The sequence below is a fragment of the Plasmodium malariae genome, assembly GCF_900090045.1.
Source record: "Plasmodium malariae genome assembly, chromosome: 8".
NCBI classification, from domain to species: domain Eukaryota; phylum Apicomplexa; class Aconoidasida; order Haemosporida; family Plasmodiidae; genus Plasmodium; species Plasmodium malariae.
The window spans coordinates 1,410,464-1,431,784 of NC_041782.1; the positions used below are offsets into that span (position 1 = coordinate 1,410,464).

Genomic DNA, 21,321 nt, shown 5'->3' on the forward strand with positions numbered 1-21,321 from the left:
TCAGTTTTGCACATCCGAAGTGATACGGTTATCACTAGGGTTAGATGGAATTTGAGGTATTTGCGGTATTTGGGCCTTAGAATTTTGAATATTATTATATATAGATAAGGATTGAGAAATCAAGCTACTAATATTATTTAAATCAGCCGGAATAATAATCGTATTATTATTTTTACAAATATTTGAAAAGACATCAATATATTGTTCCGCTATAAGTAACGATATAGCATTATTTGAATCTAGCTTTTTAATTTTATTAGTAATAATTTCAATTGCTTCAGCTGTTGCATCTGCTTTTGCCTTTATAGCGAATGATTGTCCTTCTGCTATTAATATTGATTTTTTTTTTTTCCCTATGGCTATGTTAATTTCACTTTCTCTTTCTCCTTCACTTTGTAATATTTCCGCTCTTTTTCTTCTTTCTGCTTCTGCTTGTTTTTCCATAGCATTTTTAATATTTACAGGTAGTATAATATCACGTATTTCATATCTCATACATTTAATACCCCAATTTTTGGCTGATTCATTTATTGCCTTAACAATTTTATCGTTCAAATTATCTCTTTCTAAAAAGGTAGCATCTAATGTTAGTTTGCCTAACTCAGATCTCATAGTAACTTGTGCTAATTGCGTTACTGCAAAAACAGCATCATCAATACCGTACGAAGAATTATAAGGGTTATCACATTTTATATATAACACCCCATCAATATTGAGAGTTACATTATCTTTTGTTATAGCTGTCTGGTTTGGTATAGTTATTGTTTCTTCCTTTAATGAAAAAACATAAGCTATCTTATCTATAAAGGGTATGATAAAGTGTATTCCGGCCAGTAACGTTTTTCTATATTTCCCTAGCCTTTCAATTATGTAGGCTGTCTGTTGGGGTATTATAACAAAGCCCAGATGATTCCATAGTTTTTTCGTAAATTTTTTCCCCTCACCACTAGTGTAGTAGGTGCGCATGTTTTGAAGAAACAAAGCTCCTCTGGGATAGCACATCCGTGCGCGGTTTACACTTGTACAACGTATACTTGTGTAATTCATGCATGGGCGATTTACTATTGCACTAGTTATGTTTGGGCATTTTACGCTTATATGATTTATGCTTGCACTACTTATACTTCTACGATTTATGTCGGTAAACTTTTGTAAATCTGCTTCACTTAACGCTCTTTTAATGCACCTCACTTTTCTACACTGCTTCATAAGAGGTGTTCCCCCGATGACCCAGCTGGAAGCAATCATTTTTTGCCCCTCTGTATTTGTATATATATATGTACTATTTGTACATATATGTGCATGTACGTACACCTACGTGTTTATGTTTGTTCTTCACCTCCTTTTCCTTATGTTTTATGCAAAATTTTCGCCCCTCTTTTAACTGTGTTATAACCTTTACATAAACTATTATACTGTATCTTACAACAGCATATTTGATTTTATGATATTGATTTTTGTGTATGTTACTTTACATGCATATACGCCCTCCACTAATACACGACTTTCTTTCTACGATCGTGTACGCTTATTCTGTGCAGCACGGCTTTGCTCTAAAATGGTAAACATATATATGTATATATATGTATATATATATATATATATATATATAGAAGTAGATATATATACGTGTACTTACGTGTGAACTTATTCTTGAACTTAAGCACGTACTTCAACATGTACATCTAAGCATGCATATATCCTGTTCTTAGTACATATATGTACTTGTACGTAGAACACAGTTTGCCGAATGAATATTACTTTTTAGCTAACATTGTATTGCAAAAAAAAAAAAAAAAAAAAAGGCTTAATAATTTTTGCGCATAGGAAGGTTATGTATAGGTTAAATGGTACACTGCTAAATAGATATGTTTGTACATACAAAAAGTGTACTTTTTTTGCTTTTCACAAACGGAAAAAAAAAAAAAAGAAACGAAAAAATCGAATAAACTGAATAGAAATGACAAAATGAATAAAAATAAAAAAATAAAAATATGAAAAAATGAAAAAATGAAAAAATGAAAAAATGACAAAACAAGGTACAATTTTAACCAATTAATTTGTAGAGGCACCTACGAAAGGCAGCTTTCCATATCAACGTTGCTTGAAATGAAAAAGCATTTCTGCAGAAACAACTTTGAATAGCATAAATTTTTCAAGGCGCTGGAAGTGCGTGAAATATACATGTGCACTATAGTAAAGAGGCAGGGGGAAAAAATCAAAAAAATTAAAAAACTAAACAAAATAAGATTAGCAAAATTAGCATAATTAACAAAATTGACAAAATTGACAAAATAAAAAGTACTAATATAAAATAGGCTTTCTTTTCACTATTTTAAAAAAGGGAGGAAATACAGCGTAAATAACTCTTTACACCTACTGACGTATTAGGTGAGTAGTTCTATGTTTGCACTCTTGTGTCTGTTTAGAGTTCACTAACATTTTTTCTTCGTACCCCTTTCAAGCTAAAAAATACTTTTCGATTTCATATAATATTTGTAGTTTCAAAAAAAAAAAAAAAATAAAATAAAATAAAATAAAATTCCCTTCCTGATGATTTATCTACATATAACCGCAAATATATATATACATATATATATGTTTATGTGTATGTATGCGCAAAATTTCAGAGAGACACGTAAGCATTGTAAGCAGCCTTTCAAAGGCTTTTTTAACATTAACATGCATTGTCAAAACGCATGAACATTCAAGTAGTACAAAATTTCGTATAAGGGTAGCATATAATTTTTTCATTTCGACGTTGTTGTAATGATACAGTAAAAACGTAGTATAATAACCACGTAGTAACAATATATATTTATTGCTTTTTTCGCTTAAAGGACTTAGGATTTTGCGCGTATACAGCGTTTCCCGGTTTAGTTTTTTTCCATTGTAATGATTATGATATATATATTTATATATATATACATATGTGCAAATGCACGGTATTTGCTCCTACACATAAAGTGTATAAGGCCTGAGGAAAACGAAATGTCTAAAACTGAGTTTACATAAATACGTAGGTGCAGTGCTTTTTTTTCATATGTTCTTTAAAAAGTTAACTGAAGCAAATAATCAGCACTTATAAATGATTCGTTGTATATGTTTTTTACTCCTGTGTGAGTTGCTAATTCCGCTGTTCTGTCTGTATTTATTGCTCTGTTCAGGTGAGGATCATGCATTTTAACTGTTTTAAAATAATACTCATTGTTATACGTTTTAGTTAAATTTTTTTTTTCTTTGTTCACCTGTCTCCATTTCTTAAGCAGCATATTGATATCATGAAGTTTTATTTCATGTATAGGTACGTTTAATGCAATGCTTAAAATCTTTTTTATACTTTTATTTAATTGGCTGTTGTAAGTATTGTTTTCATAATAAACTTTCTGCATATTTTGAAAAGTACTTGTCCTATTTAAATTTTTCAAATTATTTATTTTTTCAATATCATCAAAATTTATCATTTTCTTTTTATAATTTTCCGAAATGTCATTATAGTCAACTGGTGGACTTACTTCTCCCGACACGTAATATACATCTTCATGAGTATAATAATTTTCTTCATCTGGAATATTTTCAAATTGTATGTGATCATGTGTGCCTTGTTTTGCTTCGATAGGTACTCCCCCCTTCGCAGGGTAAACACTAAGGGATATATCAAAGGAAATAACAAGAAGTATACAAAGTATGAAAAAACTGATCATCATATTTAATTTTTAAACGTGAAAATGGGAATAAAGAGGTTTTATATGTTTAATGCTTACAAAAATGAGTAAAGAATAGAAGAAAAAAAAAAAAAAAAAAAAAAATGTTGAATGTGTTTGTCCATACGCTTATTTGCATATAATAATTTGGCTTTCGAACAAGTTTACACAAAAGCGCTTCTTACAACATAAATCGCTAACAATTGAAGCAGACAAATGAATAATTTATAAACGCATTCGTCTATTTGTTAAGCATTCTATATTTAGACTGTTGCGTTATTTTGCACTATTTTGTGATAATTATATATATATATATATATATATATGTGTATATGAATACACAGTCCTCATAGCGCGCGTAGTTTATGTAAATACACCTTGCAATAATGCTTCATATATTTTTAAAAATTTTTTTCTTAATTCTCATAAAAAAAAGTACAGAATAATGAAGTGCACGACGCAGAAGGAGCTTGAAAAATATACGAAGAAAGAAAAAAAGAAAATAAAAAAAAAGAATAAAAAAAAATAAAATGAAAAAAAATTGCATGAAAAAAAATAAAACAAATTAAAACAAAACAGAACAACAACATAACAATGTATCAGCCTAGCAACATAATAAAGCATAGCACGTCACATCATAAAATAACGTGGAGGGATTTAAAAAATATTCTTCCGTTTCTCCATACGTAATGCATACAGTTACTAACTCGACTGGGACGTACGGATCAACACTGATTCGTATACAATTTACTACTTTCTGCTCACTAATCTTACTTGCCCACGCGGTGCTGTACTCCTCTTATGTTTGAGTCATCCCTCTATGCTCTTGTACAAGGGGTACTCTTGTTCAATCTTTTTGTTTGAAAAGTATATGGTCCCCTTTTTGTACCGATAGACTGATTTTTTTACCTCCTTTGGCAGTTGAGTGTCTATCTTTAATTCGTCAAAACCATAAAAGGGTACATTGATATGGTGTTTAATTAAATATATTTTGTAAATATCCTTGACTACATTCATTTTTAGTAAAGATTTAATTGTTTGGTGATAATCTATTATATGAAAGAGATCATGATGTTTTATTACATTTCTTGCAATAGCATTGATTATCTTTTCATCATAAATATTTTGCTTAATTTTTACGTTCAATAATGCTCTTGCTACCCTATTAAAATCGCACGGTTCGAAATGTTTCAAATGGATATGGAGATGTTTACATAAAATAGTAAAAGAATCTTCATCAATACAATTGTGAAAGGATAATATTTCAATAATTCTTGGTATATCATAAACTACTTTATCATTTTTGTTATCGTTCCTTTTTATTTCTTCATTTATATGAGATAAAATTTCTTTCTGAATTTTTTTATTTTTTGTCCCCTTATGAATTAAGCAACAATATTTCGTTAAAGAGTCTAAATTCAAAATGTTCATATATTTCTGAACATGCAAGAATATTTTTTTAAAAATTTTATAAATTTCGGAATAATGTACTGGTAAGATGGATGAAAAATAAAACCCAATAGAACATAATACACTAGGAGGATAATCATATATATATATATCTATATGCTTTAAAATATGTTCAAATAGTATTATATCATTTATTTTTAATTTATAAAATGAGCTTACTGCTTTTTCGATTAAATATGGGGTTAAGCAATTCTGATCAGTTCTTAACATGTACATAATGTACATACTTATATAATCAAAAAATAAATAATGTTGAAATTTTAAATTTGAAAAAAAATAAGATATATCTATTAAATTTTTCATACTAGGGTAATAGTTAAAATGTTCTTGTTTGTATTTTATTAATGCGTAGTCTGTTTCTAAGATAACTTTTAAACTGTCTTTTTCATCCTTAACAAAATTATGACCATGTTCATATCCATTTTCAACAGGTCTATTTTGTGACCCCTCTTTTTCGCTAATCACATTTGGGGGTATTTCATCTGTAAGTGCATTCACTCCGTCATAATGATCATCCGACTTTATTACATATTTATTATTGCATAAATTCAGTCGATAAATTATCTCATTCGCTATCTGGTTAAAAAATAAGTAATCGTGAATTAAACAAAACGAATAACTTTCAACAATTAACGTTAGGTAATAAAAAGGGACAGTTTTGATATGAGGCTGTAATAAACCACGTATTCGATTAAAAAGGTATTTATCCTGAAGTTTACATAAGGAAAATGCTTTTAAAATTAATATTAATTGGTGGGGCATATAAGAGGTAAGTCTATGATTTAATATTTTGATTATATTTTCTAACTGTGCTGTAGCTTTTAACCTACCATAGTAATAACATATTCTTGGTAAATTTAAAAAAGTATTAATTTTATTTTGTATCCTTGATGTAATAAGCTTAAATCTCCAATCGCTAGTTGAGCAAGTACCAACATCAACTAGCCTTTTTAAAACTTTCATATAATGGTATGCCTTTTTTCTCTTATGCCGATAATACACCCATACATTTAATACTTCATCTGATGTAGTACTTTGAGCAATTTTCTTTGGTAGCATCCATTGCCAGCTACAGGATAATTTCTTTTCGGAATAGCTTCCTTCATAATTAAATATTAACCTTTGTGTGTTTTCTATGCTCCTAGGTATTTTATATCTCTCTACGTACTTTACCCATGACCCTTTTCCAACCCTCTTGTGAAACCTGTAATAGGCGAACCGCTGTCAAGAAAAGATATACAAGTGGGTATGAAGTAGAGGGGTCGATTTCGTCCACTCACCGGGTACTCATGTATATATGTATGTACGTACGTGTATGCACCTTCGTATGTCCACTTACAAGCCACAAAACGAAATTCGCGGCACTATTAGCGATAAGCAGTATAATGCAGCACAAAGCGGTAATCAATTTAAACCCATTTTACACATTCCATTGTTTACATGATATATAATGATGTGTCCGTTTGTTTCTTTTTATATTTTTCGAGTAATACCTTTTGAGTTTGAAAAATCTGCTTTTTCTTTGCTATAATAATGTTGGGGAAATTATCCCTAAACATTTTTTTTTTCCTGGCTAGTTTAAGCAGTTTGCGATAATATTTTTTATTTATTCTGCCTTACGATTATTTTGTATATTATATTTTTTTTTTTTATTTAAGTTTTTTATATTATCATTCTACATTTTTTCTGTAAATATATACGTTGTGAATTGTTAGTAAATTTAAGGGCTTAAACAAGGGCATATTTTTTTTTTTTTTTTTTTTTTTTTTTATTTTTTTTATTTTATTTTATTTTTTTATTTTCATTTTGTTTATGTTTTTCATTTTGTTCATCGTTTTCATTTTTTTGAAGGCTTACCCGCAAGGAGACCTATTTTCTCTCGACTGTTCATTGTTGAATGATTTAATTTTTTTTTTTTTTTGTTTCCTTTTATATTTATTTTCCATTTTGTTGCGCATGTTTCGTAAAGGAATCCGTGAAGTTTACTTTTCTTTTTTTTATATTCCTCTGTAAGGAAAGAACAAAAAAAAAAGAAAAGAAAAGGAGAAAGAAGAGTACGTAAAAGGACTACGAAAAAGGGCGCTAAAAAGTAAGAGTACGAAGGAGCACAAGTAAAAAAAATCAAATATGATATCATTTTTCCAAAAGCAGGTATTAACACAAAACTGTGTTTCCTTAGATTAACTCTTCTTGACATATGCCCGTTAACTGTCCACATATTCACTTGTCATCTCTTTAATATTCTGAACATTAGAAGAAATGGACTTAAAAGAATTCCATGAACTTGCAAAGAGAAGGGAAGATATTGAAAGAGAAATAAAAGAAAATATGGAGTTTTTAGAAAAGCCTGAAAACAAAAACATAGGTATGGATGGGAAATTAATAGATTCGGAAGGTTTTCCAAGAAATGATATAGACATTTATAGAATTAGGATTGCTAGGAATAAAATTATTTGTTTAAGAAATGATTATATAGATATAAATAAAAAAATAGAAGAATATCTACACAATATTCATAATTCGCATCCTGTGATAAGAGTAGAGCGAAATCGAAATGTGCAATACGATGAACAAGATATTAATGGGAACATTATAAACGAACCGAGGATTAGCCAAGATCAAATAGAAGAAGCAAAAAATAATATATTTGCAATGATAGATGAAATTATTGAAAATTCTCCTGCTCACAAAGCAGGCCTACGAGTTAATGATTATATATTTGAATTTGGAGATGTAAAAAGGAAATCAGAAAAAGAGGATAATAAAAACGTAGATATATTTAAAAAGATTACAGATTATGTAAAAAATAATCCTTCTAAAATTGAAGTAAAAATATTAAGAGAGGAAAAAGTATTTTTTTATTATATTTTTCCTGATAAAACAGCTAATGGGTTGTATATCGGATGCCATCTGACACCTACCAAAAATGTAGCAATGTTCAAAAGGTAAAAGAAAATTTGGAAAATGAAGAAAACACAACATAACATTTTTAATTATTTTTAATCGCAAAATGTGAAGAGGTATGAAAAGTGAAAATGGAAAAAATTTTGACCAAGAAAAAAAAAAAAAAAAATTAACATAAACGTTTGTCGGAATAATATCATACGGACTGAAAAGGAGGTTAGTATAAAACCATAATTATAAATTAAAATAAAAATGAAAATTATATTAAATAAAAAAAAAAAAAAAAAAAAAAAGTATCACATACAAAGAATTATTCCATTTTGCGGGAGAGCAAATATATATACTTGTATATGCACACATAAGTAAGCGTATCTATCAAATATGTAAAAAAAAAAAAAAAAAAAAAAAAAAAAAAATTTTTCAAATGATCATGTTATAGAAAGCTGCACAAATTTTCTATGTCTAACATGAAATTCTCGAAAGTTCCAAATTTGCAGTTCAATTTTTTAGCAATCCTGTGCAAAAATATCACCATGTAAGGAAAATATGAAAAGGTGTGGGGGCATTTAAGCACACATGAAAAAAATATTTAAAAATAATATAAAAAGCAACGAATTAGGAAATATGAAGGACAATTATAAGGACTACAAGAAAGAGCAAATGCGCTAGATTAAAAAAAAAAAAAAAATTAATAATGTATAACTTTTTTATTATATTTACTTACCATTTCGCATAAATGTACGTTTTAAACTGCTTTTCAAAAGGCATGTAAAAAAACATTTTAAACAACTCTCCATCCACAATACCTTTACAACATTTTGAAGCAAAACTGATTTTATATTCTCTATAAGAACTATGACTTAAATTTCCAATAGATGATATGTTATCATTTAAGGCTATTTCAATACATAAAGCTCTCTTAAAATTTGCAAAGTTCGAAAAGGGAATTAGGGCGCAAATGGACCCTTCACTTGATGCACATAGAATGCTGTCATTTTTTCTCAAAATCCCATCTCGACTTTCCACTCTGAGAAGAAAATGTTAATATGCAATTTGGAAACACGGGTTAATATGGGACGACACATATACATGCAAATGTATATATATGTATGTATATATGTACATGCACACATAGTTTATTCGCGCGCATATTGTCCTTTTATTTGATTTTTGCTAACTCTTCAATTAAGTTGGTTAACGAAGCCGATAACATTTTGTTAACAACACTCCCGTGATTGAACTGTGATACCATCTGAATTTTAATAAAACAGAAGATATATGTTTATATATACATGAACATGTACATATGAAATCTTTTTCAAAGGGGTAATTTACCGATAGCTTAAAGGAGTCTTCATCGTTGTATCTGATGTTCGACCTTCGAAGAAAAAAATTGAAAATGAGAAGCGTGTGTACACAGGAATATATATATAAGTATTCACACACGCACATATATATATATATATATATATATACTCACGAACATGCGCGCATATATTGAGTGTCTCCTCATAGCACGCCCTTCATGTGATGAGGTGGACAAAAATGCATATACGTATGTACTCTTTTTTTTCTTTTTACTTTTGTAACACAAGGAAGTTAGATTCCATATCAGAAACTAAGAAATGACTTTTCGATAAGGCACAAACAGATCTAATAAAAGAGAAAGTGCAAAAATAATTATTGTCATGAATGTAGGAATACGAATAACATGTACATAAATAATGCGTCACTTGCATATTGAGATATGTTAAAATGTTCACTTACGTGCACCAAACGTTGGAATAGTCTCTACAAACTTCGTTCAAAATAGACTAAAATTGGGGAAGGTACATGATAGAAAAATATTAAGAAATGTATCTGAACTTGTTGTATGCACGTGTATATAATTTGGCGATGTGCAAAAAATACATGTGCACGTATATATTGTTATCCTTTCACTTTTTTAATAATATTGACTAAATTATAGCCAACACATTTAGTATAAGACGTATAATCTTTAATTACGTTGTTAAAGTCGTAAGATAATATTGTCACTGATGTCATGATATCTCCAACTACGACATAATTTTCCCTGCAAAAAAAATTTTATATAAGCAAATATGTGTAAAATATTTCTACGGTTTCTACATGCACATGGATGTACATACATTAGAATGTACGTGCAATTTGTATATAAACATGTCTGGTATTTTTCCACTCACAAAACGTCGAGACTCATTATCCACGAGCTTGGCGTGAAGGAAGCTACCTCCAAAATAGCGTCGTCCTTCTCTAGCTAATATGAAAAAGAAATTGATGGGGATGAATAAAATGAAAAGGAAAAAGATGACAAGTGTGCGGGCACGTGTGCAAATGTATATGCACGTGTATGAGCATAAAAAAAAAGAAAAAAAAAAAATACATATATATATATATATATATATATATATATATATATATATATATATGTATATATACGTACATACACACACATAAATACACACATGCATGACAGAACGCCAAAACTCTACACAGCTTAATTCTTACAATGGCGTTGTTCGAATAATCCATATATTTTTCCAGGTTTATTAAGAAGTTGCTCATATCAAGGACAATGACCTGTAAGAGGGGGTGAAAAAAATAAGGCATTGATAAAACTATGAGCAAATGGTTATAAAATAGTAACATACTATCGTATTTTATTTTTTGAATGCATTCTGCGACATATTATACCTCTAAGCTTCGCTTAAACAGTGGCAGTACATGCGCGCATACCCACACACGAGTATATCCCCATAAGTGTATATACAAACACGATCATACCCACACACGAGTATATCCCCATAAGTGTATATACAAACACGATCATACCCACACACGAGTATATCCCCATAAGAGTATATACAAACACGAGCATACACACACACGAGTATATCCCCATAAGAGTATATACAAACACGAGCATACACACACACGAGTATATCCCCATAAGAGTATATACAAACACGAGCATACACACACACGAGTATATCCCCATAAGAGTATATACAAACACGAGCATACACACACACAAGCATATTACCGTATTGTTGACAGCCGCTATCAACTTGTCGTAGAACTGCTTCAAGTGCGTGATACCACCGCAGTTAACATTGTAGGTGTATATATGCTTGATTTCAAAAATGTTAACCTTCTTTTTAGCAATAAAAACGTAGATATGGCCAGAAGAAGGCTCCGTAATTCTTTCATTAATGTTTGCAGTACCAACACAAATAAATGTATTGACGGTATTATTAGCATATACATCTTTGTTTACCTCATATATACATATACTGGAAACGCTATATTTGGAGGGAATTATATACGTATATTTGACTGAATTTTGAAGTGGATCAAAAAAGCATACAATCTGTTTCATCATTTTATTTGTTTTATGTTTTTCTTCTAGAGGACAAGCAGTAATTAGTAAACCAGTTTCTGAGTGATAAGCTATTTTCTCGACTGTTCTATGGAATGGTATTTTTTGTAAAAATGTTTCTTTAATATCATTTAGGTGAGATATATATATCCGTTGACCATCATAAAAAATAAAATAAAAATTGTTTTGATTTTTTTTTTTAAATGAACTAAAATTATGAAATGGATTTAAATAATTAAAATCATTAAAAAGATCAACTAGATATATATTTTTAATAGACAATTTAGATAATGATATTTTTTTTTTTAAATTTGAATATATGATCAATGGTTTTTCACAACACACAAAAAGGAAATTATATTTCTTTACAGAATGATTGTTCATATTTATATCCATTTTTTTTCTTTCAGTGAATACTTTTATGAACTTTTTAAATTTAATAGGCCCTTTACATACATTTATTTTTCTCTTATTTGTTAATGCAATTTTTTTACTTTTTATAATATATCTTTTTAGATATATTTTTTCATCAAATAATACATTCTGCATATTTTCAAAATATGATGAGTCACTTGTGGACACATCATCCGACTTACTGCTGCACTTATCAGAATGCACATAATTTTCTTGCACGTACATATTGTCGCATTGTTCTTTTAGCTTTCTTTTGAATATGAGATTGAGCAGTCCCTTCTTATCAATTCTTCCGAGCCTGTTACGACTACTGCAGCGGCTCCTGCAATGCCTACTGCAATGCCTACTGCTTGGGTTACCGATATGACTGCAGTCACCTCTACTGCTGTATCTTTTTGTTCCTTCAAGTAGGATTTCTTCACTTATACTATCTTTTCGATTGTAACTTCCTGATCTGTTCAGACGATTTAAGTCCTTCTGAATATTGCTACTCTCTCTCTTCCTCTTGTTGGTAAAGCTTCGACAATATTCAAATTGTGCATGTGTATCCATACCACTATTGTCGTTTTGATTATCATCCTTTTCTAAGTCAACTACTCCTAATTCTTTTGAAAAATCATCGTTATTCGGATGGGGTTTTTTCCCCTTATTCTTTTTCTTTGCATCCATTCTCTGTCCCTCCATAGTTTCTGCGTAAACATTGTCACTAACATTATTACTATTACCACATCCATTATTATTATAGTCATTACCACTACAATTATTATTGCTACTGCTATTATTTTTACATCTGTTTCTATTCTTACCTCTGCTTTTATTACTACCACCATTATTATTACCACCACTATTATTATTACCACTATTATTATTATCACCACTATTATTATTACCACCACTATTATTATTACCACCACTATTATTATTACCACCACTATTATTATTACCACCACTATTATTATTACCACCACTATTATTATTACCACCACTATTATTATTACCACCACTATTATTATTACTACTGATACTGGTGTTATTCATTTTTATTTTAATTTTTTTTTTCTTCTTCTTCTTCCTTTTCTTTTGCTTTTTTTTCTCCTCTAGGAAGGAAGCCAAGTGGAAATCCTTTGCACACCTCTCGTCGTAATTCCCATATGTTCGAATGGGCGTACAATAAACATGATTAATGCAGTCTACATTTGAACTTGAAGACACATTTAGAGAAGAATAATAATTATTAAATATATCTTTTTCCAAACCCAAGTTCTTTGTCTTATTGCCACTTGCTCTGCTTTTCTTTTTATACGTTTTTTCCTTTTCCTTTTCTTTTTCTTTTTTTTTAGTTCTTAATCTTTTAAACGTATAAAAATTAACAATATCGCTACCTGATGATTCATCAGAGGATAATCCATAAATTTGGAAAAATTGAAAAAAATAATTAGCCTTTTTAATATTAATTTTCATTTCTTTGCATTTCCCCCTCTTTCTTTTTTCTGCCTTTAAATAACGTGCAGATATATGTGGTATGTTTCTTCCTTTCTCTTGAGCGCACATTTCCTTCAGTCGCTTATTGCATTTTACGTTCTTCTTAATATGGTTATCACTCAACTGTTCTGATTTGTTAGCACTACGCCTTAAGGTGCCTTTCAACGTTCTAGCGGAAGCAGAGCGGTCTCTACTGCAGCAACCACTGCCATAGTCATCGCTTCGGCCATTATTACTGTTACTACTACCATCATTGTTACTACTACCATCATTGTTACCATTACCATCATTGTTACTACTACCATTACTATTACCGGTACTATTACCACTACTATCATTGTTAGCAATCCCATTACTGCTACTCATTTGACTAAATCTCCCATTCGTGCCATTTTTATAATAATGCTGATCCGCGCTTACATTCCTGTTCAGTAAACAATCCATGCTTCTAAACAGCTCCGATGTTACGTTGACGTTATAAAAGGAACTCGAATCGATGAGAAGCTCATCTTGAGTATTCTTCACGCATGCTTTATGCAAATGGTGCACATTTTTAAATGTTGAATTATAGAAATCAAAATATTTAAACACGTTTGTATAATTTTGCGATAAATATTTTAGTAATTTCCTTTTGCATTTTTTAATTTTCCTTTCTTTTTCTATATCTTCAGTTACTTTTATTTTGTAGCTAAACTTGTAATTTTCTTTACTGTTCAGGTTTTTACTACTGTATACATATTTCAAAGAAGCTTCTTTTTTTTTTAAAAATTCTTTATGTAATTTGAAAATATTGTTATCCTCTCTTTGTGCCTTATTATAACTACAAATCTGTTTACTCGTGTTGTATTTGTTATATCTCTTTCCGTTCATATTAGCATTTGTTCGAGTACCACTTGACTGGGAATATTCATTTTTAACTGAAATTTTTTTTGATGATAATTGTCCTACACTATTTTCACTATATGTTATGATACCTCCATAACGCGACTTACTCTTGTCATGGATGGTTTTACCCTCATCAACAATATTATTTCCCCTCCTCTCCTTACTTTCAATATTATTGGTGTTACTACTACTGCGATTGTCATTCCTACTATTGTTATTGTTATTGTTGTTGATGTTGTTATTGTTATTGTTATTGTTGTTGATGTTGCTGCTGTGGTTGATGTTGCTGCTGTGGTTGATGTTGCTGCTGTGGTTGTTGTTACAATGAGCATTGGACGCTTGATCATCATAAAATGGACAAATGGTTACTTGGTTCGGCTCATAATTTATAGAGCTACTATTATTAACATGTTTACTATGTCCATGCGTGGTACTCCTGTGTGTACCCCGTCCATGTGAGCTACTACGTTTACAGTAGCCACGTCCACCTGTACCACTTCTATGTGTGCTACACATATGTTTATCACTTCTAAACCCACTGTTCCTCCTATTCATGCAAACATCACTAATGGAGCATAACAAGAAGTATTCCAAATCCCCATTATTATACCCAATAAAGAGATAAACATTGTCATTCATTTCCAATAATTCAATATCACATATAAAAACAAAAAAAGAGCATTTAGGCTCATATAACAAAACCTCTCTAAAGATATATGCATTCCTTACACATTGCGCATTTTCTCTTTTTTGTAATTGACTTAGTCCTTTCTTGTTGATGGTAAGAAGTATTACTTGTTTGTTCTTAAAAACACATACTAATAAACTTTTGTAAATGACCATGGATGTAATTGTTTCTCTTAATTCATATTCATACAAAAAGATGAGAGATTTTTCAGTAACTGCATATACCTTAATACTGTTATTGCAGTATATATAGAAATAATCTTTATATAAACAGAATTTATAAATAAAATTAAATGTTAAAGCATGCACCTTTTTTAATGACAAACAACACAGTAGTATAACGCTTTGATTAGTTACCTGCACAAGATAAGGAAAATTGTTCAACACGTTAAAGTATATCGTGTTGTTCCTTAAATCTATATCTGTGTTTTCATATTCGCACAGAAATATTTTATTGTGTTTGCTATTTTTTCTATGTGATTTGGTGAAGTAGTGTTCATTCGTTTGACAGCCCTCTTCATATGGGGTTGAGAAATTAACACGCTGTGTATTCTTCGTTCCACAAGCTCTTTCTGTGTCTACCCGGACATGATTTCGTACACCTCTAACTGTGCCTATGTCTGCTTCCCCTTTTTTATTTTTTCCCCTTTTGTAATGTTTCCTTTGTTTCCTTTCTCTATCGTTGCACACGCCGATGATCCTCGTTCGAAAACCGTACGTTATACATATAATGAACACATGAAAATAAATAAAATTTGCGTATTTCAACACGTTAATTTCTCTTTTATTTTCAAAATAATACTTATTTAGAAAGCACAAATTGATGTCTTTGATTTGTACATTTTTCTTACCATCTAGGTATACAAACGCTTCAATGTCTATCGGTTCTTCTATCTCTTCTCCTGCTTCTTCCACTTTTTCCCCCTCTTTCTCAGCACCATTGTATGCGTTATCTAAATATTGTATTTCTTCTTTTTTTATAAAATAATTTTCACTATGTTCATCATTTAGAGTTGGAAAAACATCGGATGTATTTTCATTTTTTTCCCTTTTACATTTAACATCATTCATTTTGGTATTTGCTGCTCTTGTTTGATTATTTTTCTTTTTTAGATGTATTACATATTTTACAACAAATAAATTTGTAATTCTATTTAAACTTAACTTCGAAATAATATTTGTTTTTAATCCATTCCGAATAATAGATATACATCCAGTTCTTCCATAACTATTACATGTTATTATTTCCTTTTCATCATGTTTATTTTTGATTACACAAAAGTCTAAGATCGGACCCATATTTTGAATAACCGAAAGGATCTCGATATAAAATTTGTTTCTCTTCCCTTCGTTCTTACTTCCACTCTCGCTATCACCTTCGTTTCCACTTTTGTTTGCACTTTCGCTTCCACTTTCGCTTCCACTTTCGCTTCCACTTTCGCATCCACTTTTGCTTCCACTTTTGCTTCCACTTTTGCTTCCACTTTTGCTTCCACTTTCGCTTCCACTTTCGCTTACACTTTCACTCCCGCATTCACTTCCAATTTCATTTCCACTTTTACCTGCACTTCCAACTTCGCTCCCACTTTTCTTCTTTTTTTTCTTTCTTTTCTTTTTTTTTTTTCTTTTTTTTCTCTTTTTATTTCTTCCCATATTATGCGCATACGTTCCGCTTGGATATCCCCTTACCTGTGCTTTATTTTCTATCATGAGACCTTCTTTCGTATGCCATAAATTATAAAAGTCATGTTTGTCAGAAGTCATACCTACATCATTTTGATTTCCTTTCATATTATAATTATTATCTTCAAAACAGCAGTGATTAAATCTGCGTGTGTCTCTCTTCTCTGCATTTACGTTCCTGTAACTGTAGTTAGCCTGCATAACGACATCTCTGCTGTGGTTTTTTATACTAGTTCGACCGAATATATTTTTGCAATTGATACCGTCATTAATGTTATCCTGGATATTTCTGAACGAGTCAGCTCCGACCATGCGACTCTCACTCGGGTTATCTTCATTATAACAGGTGTTACGGATGTTATTGAAGTTAGCGACATACATGGAATTACTAGCACACTTGTCTTGTTCTTCATCTTCCCCTACATAGACATCCTCGTCTTTTTCAACATGGCGATGAGTGTAACCAGGAACACCACCGACAGTACACATCTCCCCACCCCTTCCTTCATGATGAAAGGGATAAAACGAATCCTTGCTATTAATCTCATTAGACGTATCAGCAATTATATGTCCACTGTATTTTTCATTAGGGAGAAGGTTTGAATTGTTTAAAGTAAAATAGGAAGATGCTTCTACTGGTGCATAGTCTTCACATTCATATATAGGATAGTTATGCATACGTAGTAAGTAACTATCACTAACTTGGGATCCTAAAAATATAATATCTGAAAAAATAGACACAATAACATTCGACCTTGAACATGTACCTATAAACTGTAGATTAATTGAGTTAATATTTCTACAAGTGTCCTTATAATTTTCATTTGTTAACCTATACGATGTTGGTTCAGATTTACATAAACATGTTAATATATACAGATCACCATAATCATCTGCTAAAATGAATTTATTTCCATTTAGGTTTTCTATACATCTAATTGTTCTTAACTCTGAGCTTAAAAAGAAATTTTTGTCTTTATCACTTTCTAGATCTATATAGTTAATAAATTGAAAACCTATAAGTAATATTCTGTTCTTTGCAAAGCACAGAAGCTTGTTTATGCTTGAGTCGACTATAAGGGGCTTATAGTACGTCTGAAGGATCTTGGGTTTGTCTTCATTCATCCCACGAGCGTGCAATTGTGTCGACGTGCCATTATTAATTCCATAGACGTTGGAGCATATGTCCTTAACACCACTAACACTGTCAATGCCGCTAGCACCGCTAACGAGATGATTTCCTATTTTGTTAGGGTGCATAGCCACGTAACCTCCACTGAACTCGATTATGTCCCTCTTATCGCTTAGGGAGTACAAAGGGATAAGTCTTATGTACCGTTCATATGTATAGGATTCTTTTTTTTTTGCATCGTATAATATACAAATAGTAGAACTTATGCTTCTTCTATATCTTTTCCCCTTGGAGTGGGAATCATGAATTCTAAGGATTCTATCAAAGCTATCAACATCATCGTTACACTTACCATTGTTATTGTTATTATAGCGATCAGTTCTACACTCATCAATATAATTGTTTTTAGTGAAACTCTTATCTCCTTCTTTATCCTCATCTGATGAAAAAAGATTTTTAGGTTTTTCTATTGTAGATGTACATTCAGTATATTCTTTTTTTACATCTATTTCACTTTTTTTTAAATTTATTTCTTCCTTTTTCTCTTCTTTTGTTACATATGCATTATATTTAGTTAATTTAATATGATTATTGTTTTTATCACCGGGGCAGTAATCATAATTAATGCTGTTACTTGCACCATTGCTACTATTTTCATCAACATGTGTTTTCTTATTATTGTTAACAGTAGTTGACGATACAGAACCGCCGTTTATGCAACCCCTCTTGTTGCTTCCATTTTTGGTCATATTTTCCATATGCAAATTAGCTGAACGTGTTAATAATTTTTTTTTTTTTTTTTTTTTCTTTTTTATGTAATCACACTCTTTCGAATTGTGCTTTGAATAATATTCATCTGTGTTGTTTCTTCCCTTATGACTATTTCTTCTCCCCCTCCCTCTATCTCCCTCTTCCTTACTGCGAGCATTACTGACGTGGTCATTACTAAAGTGGTTATTAGGATCGTCATTACGTTCATAATTACAGCCGTTAATAGATTCGTCTTTATTACCGTGGTCGCTATTATCTAGGTAATCGTCCTCCTCATCGTCATCCCCTTCATTAATTCCAACATCGTGGTAACCATCGGAGTAGCTGTTCACAAATATCATGTCTATGATGAGGCCTTCATCTAATCTCAAGGTATATAACCGACTTAAATTAAAATAATCGTCATAATCTAAATAAATATACTTAAGAATATTTTTATATCCGTAAAACAAAACTGTACGTTGTCTTTCGTCCAGTAGAAATGTAATATCTTCTTCAATGTGCATGCCATTTAATTCATGTAAATTTATTTGGGACAACGTCACAAAATCATTTAACTTTATATCGAATTCTAAAAGTAATAAATTATATTTCCTTGTTAATAAAAATACATATGATTTTATATTTTCTTTTTTATCTCTATCTGTTAATTTTTCTGGTAAGTACTCACGTAATTCTAGCACTTCGGAAAAGACGACATGTTTACTAAAATCATCTGTGAACCCATCCTTATCTACACAACACACATTCAAATAGTTGTTACATGCATACAACAAATACTTTTTCTTGTTTCCTTTTATGTTTGTGCAAATGGCTGTTCTTATTGATGTACTTGGTATAGCATTATTATAAAAGTGGTATATGCTCATTTTTCACTCGTTCCGTTCGTTTCTTCGTGCGTTGATTTAAGTTCCACTGATTTGTAATCCTCCGCTTTGTGTTCCTGTGCTTTATTCTATTCTACACTTTTTTTTTTTTTTTTTTTTTCCCTGCTATCTTATTTAATCTTTCACTCAAGTTTCAGCTTTTTTAAATCATCTTATCTTCCTTTTTTTTTTTTTTTTGTTATCTTTATGTATACTGTATTCCTTATCTTTTATTCTTTTCCTTCGTACAACAACCTTATTGCGTTATTTCGCTGCTTTCACGTTTGTAATTCTTATTTTCTATTTCTTTCTTTCTTTCTTTTTTTTTTTTTCTTTATCACACCCAGATGATAGCTAACCGTATTCTTTATTTGGTTTTGGATTTAATTTATGATTGTTCAACTTTAGTCCTTTACTTTTTTTTTTTTTATTGATTCAAATTTTCTGCTTCTTCACACATAAGTTCATCAAAATGAATGAGAAATGGCGAAATGAAGACTAAACTGTGTATACATCAACAACGCACATGTATACCTAGGAGAAGAAAGGCGGGGATAATTAATGTATAAATGATTGCAGTGTATATAAGTATGTATATGAGAATGTACGCGTGAAAAAAAAAATATACAATGTATATATATACATATATATATATATACATATATATATGTACATGTATACTTATCCATGTATACGCATAAACATGATGCTCGCGTATAGCTTCATTTGTACAATACAATTATAAATGTGTATGCATATTTATATATGCATGTACATACTCATGCACTTACATATGTGTATGCGAAATACGAAGAAAAAAAAATTGGGCAAATGTTAGTTTAAATTAACAAATAAACAAAAAAAATAAAAGTTCAAACTTGTGTTATGATATGCTCGATGAAACATGCACGTAAGGATAGAGAAAGTATCCTTTAAAACATTGAAAAAAACAAATATTTTTTGTGAGATAAAAATTTGAAATGTTAAATAGTTTGAAGCGTAATTATTTCTCTGTTAGGCTTCAGGTTGTTATGCTTTAACAGAATAGATATCGTACATGTGTAAAACAAATATATTTTTTTTTTTCAAAAAAAAAAAAAAATAAAAAAAAAAAAATAGAACTTATCCGTTTAAGAATATGTAAATGCATATATATATTTATATATATATATATGCATTATATATATATATGCATTATATATATTTATATATGCAATTATGTATATTTATATATGCAATTATGTATATATATGTATAACTCAGAACAAGAAAAAAAGGTGAGTGTATAAAATGTTTAATGAGGTTACTTTTTATGGAGGATTACTGCTTTCCTATGTTTCTTTAATATGCCTTTTTAAGCCCACAAAAGTGCAAGAAAAAAATAAGGAATAAACCAATAGTCGAAAAAATAAGTTGAATTATAATAAATTAAACTAATTTTATTGCCATATGAACAAATAAACCGACAAATGCGTTCTATGCCGAGTAAATACTCCTTAATTTCCCATCACTTGAGCAATTAGAAATCGTGCCTTAATTATTTTATTAGACCATATATTATATTTTGAATGTTATATTTTGCATTTTGTGTTTTATGATTTTTTATTTTTTTCCAAAGTTGACAATATTATTTCACGTAATTGATGTCGCTTCCGCCAATTTTTATGAAAAGATTTAGTTCAAAAAAAAAAAAAAAAAGAAAAAGACTGTTAAGTATTTATTCCTCTTAAAACATTATTCTTAAGGAATATATATATTTTTTTTTTCAATGAACACCCGTCGATATTAATGAAAATATTAATACTATCCACATATTTCGTGCTATCAGAATATAAGAATATTTTTTTCAATATTGCTAAGGTTATACGGACATGTATTATGAGTGACAAACCTACCAGCTTATGTATGATCATACATACATGT

At 30.1% G+C, this 21,321-nt stretch overlaps 5 protein-coding genes across 5 annotated transcripts; 1 reads left to right on the plus strand and 4 right to left on the minus strand.

The window, feature by feature from the left end:
• PmUG01_08038000 (stomatin-like protein) lies at window positions 1-1,248 on the minus strand (the record flags this gene model as incomplete). The annotated part of the gene is made up of 1 exon (XM_029004548.1): window positions 1-1,248. The coding sequence occupies one exon, from the start codon at window positions 1,246-1,248 to the stop codon at window positions 1-3; it is 1,248 nt and encodes a 415-aa protein (XP_028861226.1).
• A 1,802-nt stretch (window positions 1,249-3,050) lies between these two features.
• PmUG01_08038100 (conserved Plasmodium protein, unknown function) lies at window positions 3,051-3,704 on the minus strand (the record flags this gene model as incomplete). Its single annotated transcript, XM_029004549.1, has 1 exon — window positions 3,051-3,704. One exon carries the CDS (start codon window positions 3,702-3,704, stop codon window positions 3,051-3,053), a length of 654 nt encoding a protein of 217 aa, XP_028861227.1.
• An 810-nt stretch (window positions 3,705-4,514) lies between these two features.
• PmUG01_08038200 (conserved Plasmodium protein, unknown function) lies at window positions 4,515-6,733 on the minus strand (the record flags this gene model as incomplete). Its single annotated transcript, XM_029004550.1, has 2 exons — window positions 4,515-6,395; window positions 6,668-6,733. 2 exons carry the CDS (start codon window positions 6,731-6,733, stop codon window positions 4,515-4,517), a joined length of 1,947 nt encoding a protein of 648 aa, XP_028861228.1.
• A 700-nt stretch (window positions 6,734-7,433) lies between these two features.
• Window positions 7,434-8,123, plus strand: PmUG01_08038300 (26S proteasome non-ATPase regulatory subunit 9, putative; the record flags this gene model as incomplete). Its single annotated transcript, XM_029004551.1, has 1 exon — window positions 7,434-8,123. One exon carries the CDS (start codon window positions 7,434-7,436, stop codon window positions 8,121-8,123), a length of 690 nt encoding a protein of 229 aa, XP_028861229.1.
• A 388-nt stretch (window positions 8,124-8,511) lies between these two features.
• PmUG01_08038400 (CPSF (cleavage and polyadenylation specific factor), subunit A, putative) lies at window positions 8,512-19,401 on the minus strand (the record flags this gene model as incomplete). The annotated part of the gene is made up of 10 exons (XM_029004552.1): window positions 8,512-8,593; window positions 8,803-9,105; window positions 9,257-9,330; window positions 9,414-9,456; window positions 9,660-9,731; window positions 9,846-9,892; window positions 10,086-10,152; window positions 10,283-10,356; window positions 10,608-10,679; window positions 11,143-19,401. 10 exons carry the CDS (start codon window positions 19,399-19,401, stop codon window positions 8,512-8,514), a joined length of 9,093 nt encoding a protein of 3,030 aa, XP_028861230.1.
• Between the last annotated feature and the right edge of the window lie 1,920 nt (window positions 19,402-21,321).